At 30.5% G+C, this 12,968-nt stretch overlaps 2 protein-coding genes across 8 annotated transcripts; both read right to left on the reverse strand.

The window, feature by feature from the left end:
• Positions 1 to 990: 990 nt before the first annotated feature.
• LOC124433046 (lipase 3-like) lies at positions 991 to 4,349 on the reverse strand. 2 transcript variants are annotated; one of them, XM_046982563.1, is made up of 9 exons: positions 4,209 to 4,349; positions 4,064 to 4,150; positions 3,593 to 3,664; positions 2,680 to 2,983; positions 2,483 to 2,597; positions 2,163 to 2,409; positions 1,850 to 2,099; positions 1,626 to 1,768; positions 991 to 1,548 (listed from the first exon to the last, which is right to left on the reverse strand). In XM_046982563.1, exons 3-9 carry the CDS (start codon positions 3,632 to 3,634, stop codon positions 1,399 to 1,401), a joined length of 1,251 nt encoding a protein of 416 aa, XP_046838519.1. In that variant the 5' UTR covers positions 3,635 to 3,664; positions 4,064 to 4,150; positions 4,209 to 4,349; the 3' UTR covers positions 991 to 1,398. The 2 variants fall into 2 exon arrangements, with proteins under 2 accessions (XP_046838519.1, XP_046838518.1); XM_046982562.1 differs by having other exon boundaries at positions 3,593 to 3,874.
• An 872-nt stretch (positions 4,350 to 5,221) lies between these two features.
• Positions 5,222 to 12,492, reverse strand: LOC124433045 (gamma-aminobutyric acid receptor subunit beta-like). Of its 6 annotated transcripts, none has more exons than XM_046982556.1 (10): positions 11,916 to 12,491; positions 10,843 to 11,013; positions 10,486 to 10,592; positions 10,043 to 10,110; positions 9,598 to 9,743; positions 9,286 to 9,443; positions 8,346 to 8,630; positions 7,789 to 8,019; positions 7,450 to 7,706; positions 5,222 to 7,281 (listed from the first exon to the last, which is right to left on the reverse strand). In XM_046982556.1, the coding sequence occupies exons 2-10, from the start codon at positions 10,902 to 10,904 to the stop codon at positions 7,129 to 7,131; spliced, it is 1,467 nt and encodes a 488-aa protein (XP_046838512.1). In that variant the 5' UTR covers positions 10,905 to 11,013; positions 11,916 to 12,491; the 3' UTR covers positions 5,222 to 7,128. The 6 variants fall into 6 exon arrangements, with proteins under 6 accessions (XP_046838512.1, XP_046838511.1, XP_046838516.1 ...); XM_046982555.1 differs by having other exon boundaries at positions 11,752 to 12,491; XM_046982560.1 differs by lacking the exon at positions 10,843 to 11,013 and having other exon boundaries at positions 11,916 to 12,492.
• Positions 12,493 to 12,968: the final 476 nt, after the last annotated feature.

Below are 12,968 nucleotides of genomic sequence, written 5' to 3' on the forward strand. Positions count from 1 at the left end.
AATTTGTAATATAATGAGTATATTAAACATCTTATAAAAGTTCATTTTCTCTATAAGATGTTATGAGAAATGTAACTGTATTTTATGATAAGATTAATATTAAATTGCAATTATGTAATTTTTTTTTATGCAACTGCATTTATCAGTGAATTGTTATTCTTTAAAGATGTAAAACAAACATTCCACTGCAGATATAATATTAAACAAATATTATTCCATTTTAGTTTAATCAGTAAAGATATATATTTTTTAGCACTTTACAATGTGCAAATTAAATCCATGACACTACATAACAATTATAGATTTTCCTTGATTTAAAGATCTACTTCATTTATTTATTATTAATAATTAAAAGTTATTCTTAAGAAACAACGATACAAGTAATATAACAGAAAACATATACGGTATAGTTTTAAACTTTCTCTTTACTATATTGAAATATAAACTGCTATATCACATACCCCCATTTAAAAATATACAATTAGAAAATTATTTTTTAAGCATTTCCATATTACTTCATTAAATATTAAATATTTCCTGTTAAAAACAATAGATAGAATTTTCTTAAATAATTTGTATGAATTTGACAGAAGGAAATTTTTCTTGATCATGTTTGGAAGTATTTAAAAAAATTACAATTAGCATTTAAAGACTGAAGAATTTCTTGGAAACGACACAATATACAAAATATTTTAATATACTAGGTAGAGAACATGTAATAAACATTGTATACTATCATGTGCTATAAAGAACATTCCGTTGATGTGTAATTAGATTGTTTTCAACTGTAATTAATTGCAATAGCTAATATAAGTCAATAATCACTAAATAACATTTAACGTAATGTTAATTATTTACTTACATGCTGGAAATTATTCGAAATCTCTTACCTATTATTAATCTATATATTTAATTTTGGCATCTGTATAATTCTGTTAAACAGGATAATGTGTAACATATTTTTAATAAAATATTTTACTATGAATATAATTTAGTTGTCTGATTGTATTCTGCATATTTTTATTGATATAAAATAACAAAAAACATTGATTACAATAAAAATATCAAAAGACATATTGATTACAATAAAAATATCATAGAATATGAAGATACATATATATAAAATATGATTTCATGGAAGCACATTATATTTAATACTTTCTATGATATCAATTGTATAAAAACATGTCATTTTTAATATATTTATAAACAATATCTATATATTTACATTTATATACATATACATACATACATACATACATACATACATACATACATACATACACGCATACACATACACATATATATATTTCTCTTCGCAATTATTACTACTTGAAGTAGAAAATTTCTATATATATATGTATATAATTTTCTGAATATCAACACTTATAAATATCTTTAAAATCGTTTTAATACTGCTACAACTTTATTATATACGAGTGTTTTAGCATCTCTTCCCCATAGAAAGTCGATATGATTAAACTTTATGTATTCTATTTTCTTTGTCTCTATTACATTAGGTAATTTGTTTATAGTTTTCTGTATATCCTGTAACAAAAATTTCAGTAAATAATTATCATAATGGAATAATTAAGATAAATAAAGCAAAAGAGCAAGTTACTTACCAAAGAATGTGTCAAAAAATCATTTTCTCCATAAAAAACAGCCACTGGAACCTTCACTTTTTCTAAATTATATTTTGGTGGTTGAGTAGAACCATATATTTTTAAATTTTGGGTAACCCCATAATCAAAGTTTCTAAATAATCCTTATAATGTAGAAAATAAAATTAAAAACTGAGCATAGTTAGTTAAATGATAATGGAATTAATATTTTTTATTTTCAGTACCTGATAAAATGGTTTGACTGTAATGAACCACCTGTTTGGCTGATGCACCAGCTGGAAAGTGTCCAAATATAAGAGGTAACATATGTTTATCAAGCTGATTACTACCAAATCCGGCAATTAAATTAAACCAACAGTTACAAACACCATTTGTTAATGCACTAGGAGCATTGCGAAGAATTGTACCAAAAGCACGTGCTTGTAGCTTATTGTGAGGGAACCACTGATTTATATTGCAATAGGAAGAACCCCACTGAAATATATATATCATAAATTATAATGAGAATGAATATAAGGACAAATCATGTTATATTACCTCTATCAAATTATAGAAATGTACGACACATTTCAATAAAGGACTTCGTTGATTAGATATAAAAGCTATTGGAGCTAAACTGATCATTACTTTAACTTTGGCATTATATTCTGGTCGTTCGCTTCCCATTACAAAAAATGTAGTTGTTCCTTGGCTGTATCCGATATAAGACACTTCTGAATGGCCAGTTTTTTCCAAAACATAATCTATTATCGCTGGTATATCATAATAACCTATCTCGTGCCAACTATAATCAAAAGATAAAAAGATAATATTCTTTTAAGTTTATGAACAGAAATATTACAAACAAAATTAACTACCTGAAATCCCAGAACTTCTTATCCTTTGGTGTATAAATTTTATGCTTTCTAGAATATTTATTACCACGTGCATTTACAAGCCACACATCATATCCAGCTTCGCACACAATATATCCTGATAAATACAAAATAAATATAAATAAAAAATAAATTTTAATTAAATTAATTTAAATTGATCAATTTCTAATATTTCATACCAAGAGCTTTTTGTGGTCCAAGTAAAACCCAATCTGCTGAACTTGAAAGAGCTCCATGATTTATTATAACAGGTGGTTTTGATAATTGTCTATATTCTGGACGGATTGATTTCAGATTCGATTCAGTCGATTTTTCTAAGCTGTCAATAATAACTTGTTCCTCATTCGATGTGGCATAGGTATTTGTTGAATATACATTAGTCGTATCAGGTGCTATAATTCTATGTATAGTAAGACAATAATCATCCTCAGTCCAAATATTATGGGTTTCAGGTATATAACCGTGATGTGCAATAAGTTCATGCTGTAATTGAAAATAAGAAATTAAACATTTACAACAATGACAAGCATATGTACAATATCATATCTCGAAATAGACATTTGTAAAAATAATAAAGAAAATATTTTGTTGTTCAAAAATTATATAAATGCAAGTATTTACAATATTTTTGTTAAAACGTGAGTAATTTTTATCGATGATTCTATGATGAACATCATAGAATGTTCGAGAACAATAAATATATATGTACGAGTAAAGAACATCTTATGAAACTCGCTAACCTTGAAACATGATTAAAAAAAAAAAAAAAAAAAGAAAGAAAGAAAAAAAAGACAAATTAACGACGAAAACATCGGAAAATATGATTTCATCTTATTTACACAGATTGATAAACAAATTTCGTATTTTCGCGGTATCGTAAAAGCGCTGTACGGTAATTTGTTTACGTTCGTTAGATACATATGTCGAAACAATTTAAACATTTTTAAACAGAAACCACATGTGACCGCGTAAATACAGAGAAGGAATATAAATTTTCTCGTAACTATTTATTCATCGTTTTCAAATAAATGTATGTAATACATCATTTAGTGACTGATTAAATAAATAATTAATTTTATTTGATAAGCTTACCGTTGTCATATGTATTTCATCTTGATTCGTTACTTCGTTCATTATACGAATGAGAGTTTGCTAAATATAAATCTGTCACAGTTAAATGTTCAAGTATGCAGGATGTATATAAAGTGAGAAGAAAAATATTAAAGGAATAAAGGAATAATGAAGAAGAGAAATTCACAGGCACACGCACGTAGTACGACTTTCACGTAGGAAGAAGAATAAGAATGGAGCACCAATGGTCGATTTACGAGACTTTCGTAGCGATTTTTCCACTTCTTATATCTATAGATACATCTACAATATATATGTTTACACATATATAGACAGAAAGAGAAAAATAGAGAGAGAGAGACAGATAGACAGAGAGAGAGAGAGAGAGAGAGAGAGAGAGAGGAGAGAGAGAGAGAGAGAGAGAGAGAGGAGAGAGAGAGACTTTTATTTAAAAGGAAAAGAAAAAGGTAAATACGAATATATTATACAAACGTAAGAATATATGAGACGTAGAATAGCTCGATCGTTCGAACAAAATGTCACACTTGCTTTGAGATTTGTTGCAGAATGAAATAAAATCTGTAACATCAAAGATGTTGGACATTGGAATGAGGCAGAGAATTAATTATAAACAAACCTGTTAATCGTATTATAAATGAGCTTCATTTTCAATTGGTCAGTTTAGTCCAAGGTCGTCGAATTGATCATCAAAACACTTAATGACGTCCTACACTCGATCTAATACGAAAATAGTGTATACATCACTATCACATTTTTAACGTAAAAATTATCATATTATGAGCGAGCACGCCTATATGTGACATCACAAAGGAAGTTTTGCTCTCCAATTGTTCATATGATAACATGATGGTAAAAAAGAGGCTGTTTTTATTAAAAATTTGTAGACATTAAAATCGAGGTTTTTTTCTTACTTTAAGATGTAAATGCAAAAATAAAAAAAGAAAGAAAGGAAAGAAAAAAAAAAACAAAATTATTCTTAAAAAAACAAAAAAAAGAAAAAAAAAACCAATTCAAATTTTTATGTAAAGATCAAAACACAATTGTTGATTAAGGTTATCAATAGATCTATATAATCTAACGGGAAGGTTCGTGTCCATGCTAAAATTGCATCGTCGATGGTTGTTTTCCGTGCTAAGGAGTTCTATGTAGATATTGTAGATTGATGTTTTATGTCATATTAGCTGTTGCATAAAAAGATTCCGTAAAATTTTTTATAATTCATATCTCGCGTAGATAAGATGTTCCGCGTAATAACACTATATGATAAAATTAATTGACATAGAAATAGAACGATTTAAATATTTTTTTTTTTCTTTTTTTATAATTTTTGTGGTTTCGAAAAAACTTGTTTATCTTCGCACACGAATATAGCACATCGTAACAAAACTAGATGCGGAATAGAATTGATTGTTATCAACGATATAAATAAATATGAATAACAATAAGTAATATCCATTGACTTTTATGTAAATATATTATGTCTATTCGATCGAACTATTGTTGAAACATAAATAATATTCATAATAATAATAAGTTTTAACATATAATAATGATAATAATAATAATAATAATAATAATAATAATAATAATAATAATATTTAATTTATAGATAAATGAGAGATAAGAAAATAATTTGTACAGAAGATTTCTTTTTATTTGCAGGTTAAGAGATTTGTGCCTCTTCAATTGTTATCCATTTTTATATGTATATATCTTACATCATATAATATTATACTACATTATTCACAATCTATAATTCAGAGGTCCCCCGAATTTGTTACGATAGAAGGAAATAACGTGTTTTCTTTATTTGTCTTTTTTGGTCACACGTTAAAATATATAAATTCGTTTCGATCGAGATAAAACAATAAAACATAGACAGGCATGAGATTATTTAAATCTACATAATGTTCGTACATTTTTTTTTACAATAGAATTATATGTTTCGAACAAAAAAAAAAAGACGAAAAAAAAAGGAAAGAAAAGATTGAATCGAAATATAATTAAATGATAAATGAATAATAATCAGCGTTATGTACTAATAGTACGTTGCGACGATATATATCAGATTATACAATTTAATTGCGCATGATAATAATCATGATGGCATTATTAACAACAATACAAATCATATATAATGGAAAATTTCTTTCATTTCTGCATTCTCGGTTTTTGATTATATCTTGTTTAAAATTAGTAATAAAAATTCGAACATGTAAATGCTATTAGCGCGTTCGTACAATTATTGAAAATAATATTTTCTTTTGTTACTTTAATTCTTTCATTCATATGATCGGCTTGTAATACTTAATGTACATTACGTCTTTACATTCTTACGTAGAGTCTATTTGGAATACTTTCTACGAATCACTTTCCATGAATAATTTGTGTTTGTATGTGTGTATATGTATTATTTTTTGGCTTTCTTTATCTTTATATCTTACATAGAGACTAAGCGATTTATATTTTACATAGAGACTAAGCGATTGTAAAATTAAGATAAAATGCGAAAGATCACTAGATACTATGATCGATTTTAATCTCGTCGAAATAAAAAGTAATGAACGTTCTTCCTCGTTAGCAGGTGTATAATGTAATCGTATACAATATTTTAGAGATATAATATATATTCTTACATACGTATGTACATATGCAATCGGAGATAGTCTTTAAACGCAATATAATTTTAAATGAATGAAGAGATTTTTTGTTTATATTAGATAATTACATCTCTCTTTCTCTCTCTCTCTCTTTCTCTTATTGCTACGTAAGAACGTTCTCAAGGATATTTTCATTTGGCAGTAAAGAATTGTATAACTTCTGTATATCTCTAAATTCTTTTTTTATTGGATCTTTTTTCTTTTTTTTTCTTCTTCTTTTGTTCTTAATTTGAATATTCTTCTTGTTTACGTCATAATTTTCTCCGATTAAAATTAATAATTCATCTGTATCACGATAATAATAATGATAATAATAATAATCACGTTTAAATATCGTATCCTCATTCATCCGTAATATCTCTCGAAAGATCATATGATTTTATAGTTAAGAATTTAGCTATAATAATATTTATTTGCGATCAAAGTCTTTAACACCACTTACGTAACTTGATAAGTAATTATGGCAGCTTTCGATTGAGGACACTCGAACGTTCGTAAAATATTTTTTCAATCTTTTTGTTTTTCTTTCCTTTTCTTTTTTCTTCTTTTCTTTTTTTCCTTCTTTTCCTTTTTGTTTCCGTTATAGTAGTTATTAGTTTCAGTACGAAGAGCGGATCAATCGATCCCAATATATTGCTTCTCTCATAAATCCGAGACAGTTCTCATCTCTGTCTCTCTCACAATGTCCCATATAAACGAGTAAAACATTCTCTCCCTCTCTCTCTTTCTCTCTTTCTCTCTTTCTCTTTCTCTCTTTCTCTCTCTCTCTCTCTCTCTCTCTCTCTTTCCTTTTCTATCTTTCTCTTTGTATGTATATACACATGAAATCGTGATAATTCAATTTGTTTTTTTTATATCTGCGTTTCTTTATATCATTCATACAAAATAAAAGATCCAATATATCGCGTTGAACAGCATGAAACTGACAGGAAATATGATTCTCGAGTATTTGTCGATCACGTTAACGTCTTTGATTTTTGGCATGGACACGCGTAACACCGATGCACCTCTACGGATAGCGTGTAGTACCTATAAAAATTTGTCGATCAACAATGTACCAATACCAATCGAATGTTTTTATGTATTTACTTTGATATTTTCATATTTTAAAGATTATATATAGATATACATAATATATATATATATATATATATATATATATATATATATATATATATAAGGTATATATATATATACCTTAGGTTTATTTTGTTTCGGGCCTCTATATCTGAGCCCACTGTTTCTACCATGTGTATTATAAGCGACCGTTCTTGAGATACGAAAACTGGGTGGAAATTTGACTGGATCATGATGTTTTCCAAGACCAGGTGTCGAAGAACCACTGATCAAACCTGATCTATTTCTAATGCTTGGCAATGGCGACATTCTTATATCCTGCAGCTCAATAATATCAGCATCAGTTGAACCAGGGAAAGGTGAGGTAGCTTTGCTTCCTTTAAAACGTTCGTATGTTACGTTTTTCGAAATGAACATTGACTTTCATTCATAGAAACTCTTACGAAACGCATGACTTACCAGTTTTCGAAGTAAGAACTTTCTGTTCCTCGTTATCTTTCTTTTTGCTTTTTTTTTTAGCTCTTGCACCCCAATACGTGTAATTGACTGCCGCGTACTCTAGTAACGCAGCAAAAACGAAAACAAAACACATCACTAGATATATGTCGATAGCTTTGACATAACTGATTCGTGGCAAGGAACTTCTCACACCAGTTGAAATTGTGGTCATCGTGAGAACAGTCGTGATACCTGAAATGAAAGAATTTATTTTTTGTATCTTGATCGTGCCTTTTTATTCCTTAAAAAGTTCTTTAATATTCTTTTTTCTTTTTTTTTTTTTTTTTTAGTTTTTATTGTTTTATTTTATTTTATTTCTTTTTATTAACTTTAAAAATTCATTTCTCTCGTGGGATATTCTGTTAAATCTAAAATGGGATTTTAGTAACTTCAGTATATGGAACGTCCAGTTTATTTTGAAATAAAAAAGTGTTATCAAAGCAATCGGAACAGTGAGTACATAGTCGAAGTGTAAATAGTCGAAGGTCGAATATCGAGCATTGAAAGGATGCTTTTACCCAAGGCCACTCTCGCGCTGGTCGCTTCGTGATTGATCCAGAAGCTGACCCAACTGAGCATTACGATGAGTATGCTCGGAAGATAGGTCTGGAACACGAAGTAACCGATATTCCGTTGGAGTTTAAAGCTGAGCGATAACCTTTGATAAATACCGGTAGCCAATTTCTCTTTCCGGTCGTTCGTTTCGTAACCGATTATTGTAAATTGCGGCAATTCCGCTTCCTCCACTCCTCGAACAGGAGTATCTTTCCAATACATTACTACGTCGAGTACCGTGTAACCGTCTGAATAACAAAAATAATTAATAAATCTTAAATTTATTTTAACATGTGTAACACAATGATAAGCAAATGAACGCTTTTGAATTCAACTCGAATCTCAAATTTAAGTATTATCAGAGATTGACGTAATTCAAATCTTCATTTATATAAACTCTATATAATAGATCCTTCAACAATACCTAATCTATTGGACTATTCAATCAAAATTTGCTAATTCTGTAGGATCATTCAAAAATCACGATATTATGATTGCAAATTGTTCAAGATGTTACTTCACGTTCTATTTATTGAGAATACAGAATATTCATGTACCGCATGACTAATGAAACGAGCGGATTATTGCGGTTTTACCTGTTTTGCATCGACCTTCCGCAATATCCAATTTTCCTATCTGATCATAATTACCGGTGAAAGTTATTAATATTTGACGTTATCTTAAGCGACTTAATTTATTAGGAAAGTTCGAACGATCGATACGATAATGACAGTTTAATAAGAAACTTTCTCCGTAAGACGATTTAATTTCCGCTTTCATGTTCGATTGGTTAGTCCAGTATATGTTTGTATCTACATTGAATGTTATTTTAACGATATAATTACGATATGTTAATTATTAAATAAAGAAGAAGGTAAAAAAATTGAACGTATATATTCTTACAGCTCTCGATCTCTACGGTGCAATTCTGCGAATCGAGAGGATAGTAGTGCAGATCCATCATGCAGGCCAATGTCGTTGTGAATCTCATGCCATAAGTGATGGAACCGTCGCCGGAGAGTCTGACGAGTTTATTGCGTTCAGTTACGTCGTGTAAAAAGCTGGAAAAAGAGAAAGAATGAAAGAGAGGTATAGCTTTAAATTTTTCATAAATCTCGTTTGAATTTAGTTCGGTGATTATCATTTATCAAAAATAATGATTATTTTTCTTGCTTTATCTTTTCAGTGATGATGACTTAGAAGTCATCTGTCTACCTGTTCTTATCGTTGGCAAAGAAAGTATCCGGGACCCAAATCTTTTCTGCAAAATCACCACTCAGTGTCAAGATTTCCTCCTCTTGCGAAAAGGCGAGTCTTTCGTCTTTCCAATATTGATTTAAATACATTGTTATAGTGTAATCCTACAACATAATCGATCGGTGCACACATTTACCTTCTTATTTATTTATTTATTTTTTCATCTATAATTTAGCATCATGCTTATGATAATAAATGATTTCTCTTTAGAATGAAAATGATCATGATTTATGAAGACATTCGATAAGATAGCAACGCCCTTGGGCCAAAACATATTTGTTTATCGAGGACATTGTAGATAAAATATAAGAGGTAAAATATATAAAATATGATAAAATGTAAAGGACGTTGTTATTTGAGATATCTAGTTCTTTCTTTTTTAACATATTTTGTTTTTACTCACCATATTGACTTCCGAAATAGCATCGAAACTCGCTATAGTTAAATCCATGCCAACTAATAGTGGCTCTCCTAAAGGGAATGATTCAACAAAAGAAAAAAAAACAAAAAGAAAAAAAAGAAGAAATTTCAATATTTCAACTCGAACAGCGTAGGTAGATCGAAGCGATTTTATTATTTTTATAACTTTATCCGATTTTAAAATCTATGAGATTAGATTTAATCGGCGCGCCACTCTATTAAAAGTTTCAAGCGTATCGCCGTCGAATGGATTGGAAATCCATTAAAGGCGATTGATTTATTTTACGCGATATAAAGTATGGTTAATATTATTTGTTGATTTTTTTGCAACGTCGTTGTTTTTCAAATTTTACAAAAGACTGCATCTCTCGAGTCACGAGAAAAAAGTGGTACGCGCTTTTATTTCTGGTAATATGTTGTACCTACCGCCAAAATTCGGCCTCAATCGAATGTCATAGCCGTCGAGTATTCTCGATATGGTCTGCGTGACATTTTCCAGTTTGTCAAACATTCTTGTGTTCTCCAACGCAGCCCTAAATATTTATTCGTTTTGTCATCGCTATTACGACGTTGCAATGTTTTGCATTATTTTTTCTTTTTTTTCTTTTTGTTTTTCTTTCGTCATCTTTCGTAAAATTGTTTTGACTTTAATTGACGTAAGATGCGATGAGAAGAAAAAGAAGAGAAAGCGCAAAGACAAAGAAACAGTGTCGGGCCTATGATTAACAACATCGGAAGTCACGAGGAGATAAATGATGAGGTTCAATCTCTCTTTGCCCTTACCAAACGATATGATGAGACAATTGCACAAGAAGAAACGTTAATGGCAGTCCACGCGGCAGCATTCTGCCGATGGTCGACGACCCAATCAGAAATGTTAGAGCACAGGAAAGAATGTCATCTCCTGGCGAGATCTTTGTGTCTCAACATATTCACTCTCGGTACCGCTGCAAGCTGAAATAAAACAAAAGAGAACGCCATTCCTTTCTCCTAACTTGTCCTTGACCTCGGACCTCGCGATCTTTTTCTTTCTCTCTCTCTGTCTTTCTCTCTCTTTCTCTCTTTCTCTCTCTCTCTCTTTTTCTTTCTTTTTCTCTCTCCTTTCTCTCCTTCTGCGTAAGACCGAATCGAAATTTAACATCATATCTTTCTTACTCTGACACGAACGTAACTCTTATATGTAAGAGGGCTCGTTTAATTTATTGCATTATTGGATAATAGTAAATGGGCCATGATTATTTTATCAATTAATAGATAGTAAAGTTATCGCGTGAATGACTTTATAGTAGTTGTGATAGTTTGCTTTTTAATATGTTTTTTAATATTTTTAAAATTGAATGTAAAGGAATATAAACGATATGAATTCATTGATCCATCTTATTATTTTCAATGACAATTTATAATAATGTAAAATACATATATAAGCGTTTGATCGCGACAATTATTTGTTGTCAATAGAAAGACCGCGTATTTGATCGAACCAGATGTGGACAACTATTGTAAGCAGTTTCTACTCACTGCCGCTGTAAAAGCATTTCTATACAATTCCTAAGAGCTTTTAGATCTTACTTACGAATGGTCTTATCAAAGCTAGTTCTCGTGATATATTTTTGTTCATTATTATGATTGTTTTATTTTATTTTTCTATTTTCTTTTTCTTTTTTTTTGCAATAACATATAAGATTATCTTACCTGTTAATTCACGAGTGTCAAGAAGGAAAAGAAGAAGAAGAAGCAGTGGTATCAGTAGCAGCAACAGCAACAGTAGTAATAGTAGTAATAGTAATAGTAATAGTAATAGTAGTAGTAATAATAATAGTAGTAGGAGTAGTAGAAGTAGTAGTAGTAATAATTACGGTCAGGGTATACACCGACAAGATCAAATTTCCACGTGAAAAAGGATACTTCCCGTAAACGGCTCGTCACAACGCGAACATCGTTATATCGCACACCTTCAAGATCACGGTCCTTCGAGTACACACGCGATTCTGTAATCCGATAGGAGGCATTCTCAACGACGTTTCTTCCTTCTGGACCGTCGCAGCATCAGCGACGAGAATTCCTCGATATTTTCGATCGGTCGAACTCTTGCGGCTTTTTTTTTTCTCTCATAAAACCTCATATAACTTTTTCTTTTAATTTTATGAACGAACACGAGTTATTTATCGTTTGATTTTATTTAGAAAAATTTTTTCTCTCTCTGTCTGTCTTTCTTCCTCTCTTTTTTTCTCTCTCTCTCTCTCTTTTTGTCTCTCTCTTTCTCTCTCTCTCTCTCTCTCTCCCTCTTTCTTTCTCTCGTGGTTCATCGAGGAGAGAGAATGAAATTTCTCGTCACGACACGAATTTCGAGGATACCAGCTCGCATCCCCGTTCGTGGCATGGAACCACTACCTTTGCTTTCTCCTTTTACTTTCCTCCCCTCTTTGCTTTCTCTTCCTTTCTCTCTCTCTCTTTCTCCCTTTCTCTTTCTCTCTCTCTCTCTTTCTCTTACTCTCTGCATTCATCAGATGGAGGGGTGCGGGAGAATAAGCGCACGCGCGTACCCGTTTAGCTCGACCTAGTGACACACGGACTCGTCGAATTTCCAGACCACGCTGATCGAACGCCATCTCCACAAGCATCCTTAAGATATAGTAGAAAGAGAGTCGTTAACCTTTGAGGGTTGTACAGAAGGATAGATAGCGTCGGTCTTAACGATCGATGCATTTTTCCAACGAAGTAATCGTCTTCATATCGGCGCATCATCTTCTCCTTCCTTTTCTCTGTATAACCTTCCCCCACAATCCTCCGCCCACTGCTACCCCCTTTTTTTTTATTCGAACGACAAACAAATCAACAATAAGAAAAACTATACGATAGAAAGAAAATTCTTCTCGACGTCTTATGATCCATACTTCTAATATATTATT

This window comes from Vespa crabro, chromosome 2 (genome assembly GCF_910589235.1).
Source record: "Vespa crabro chromosome 2, iyVesCrab1.2, whole genome shotgun sequence".
NCBI classification, from domain to species: domain Eukaryota; kingdom Metazoa; phylum Arthropoda; class Insecta; order Hymenoptera; family Vespidae; genus Vespa; species Vespa crabro.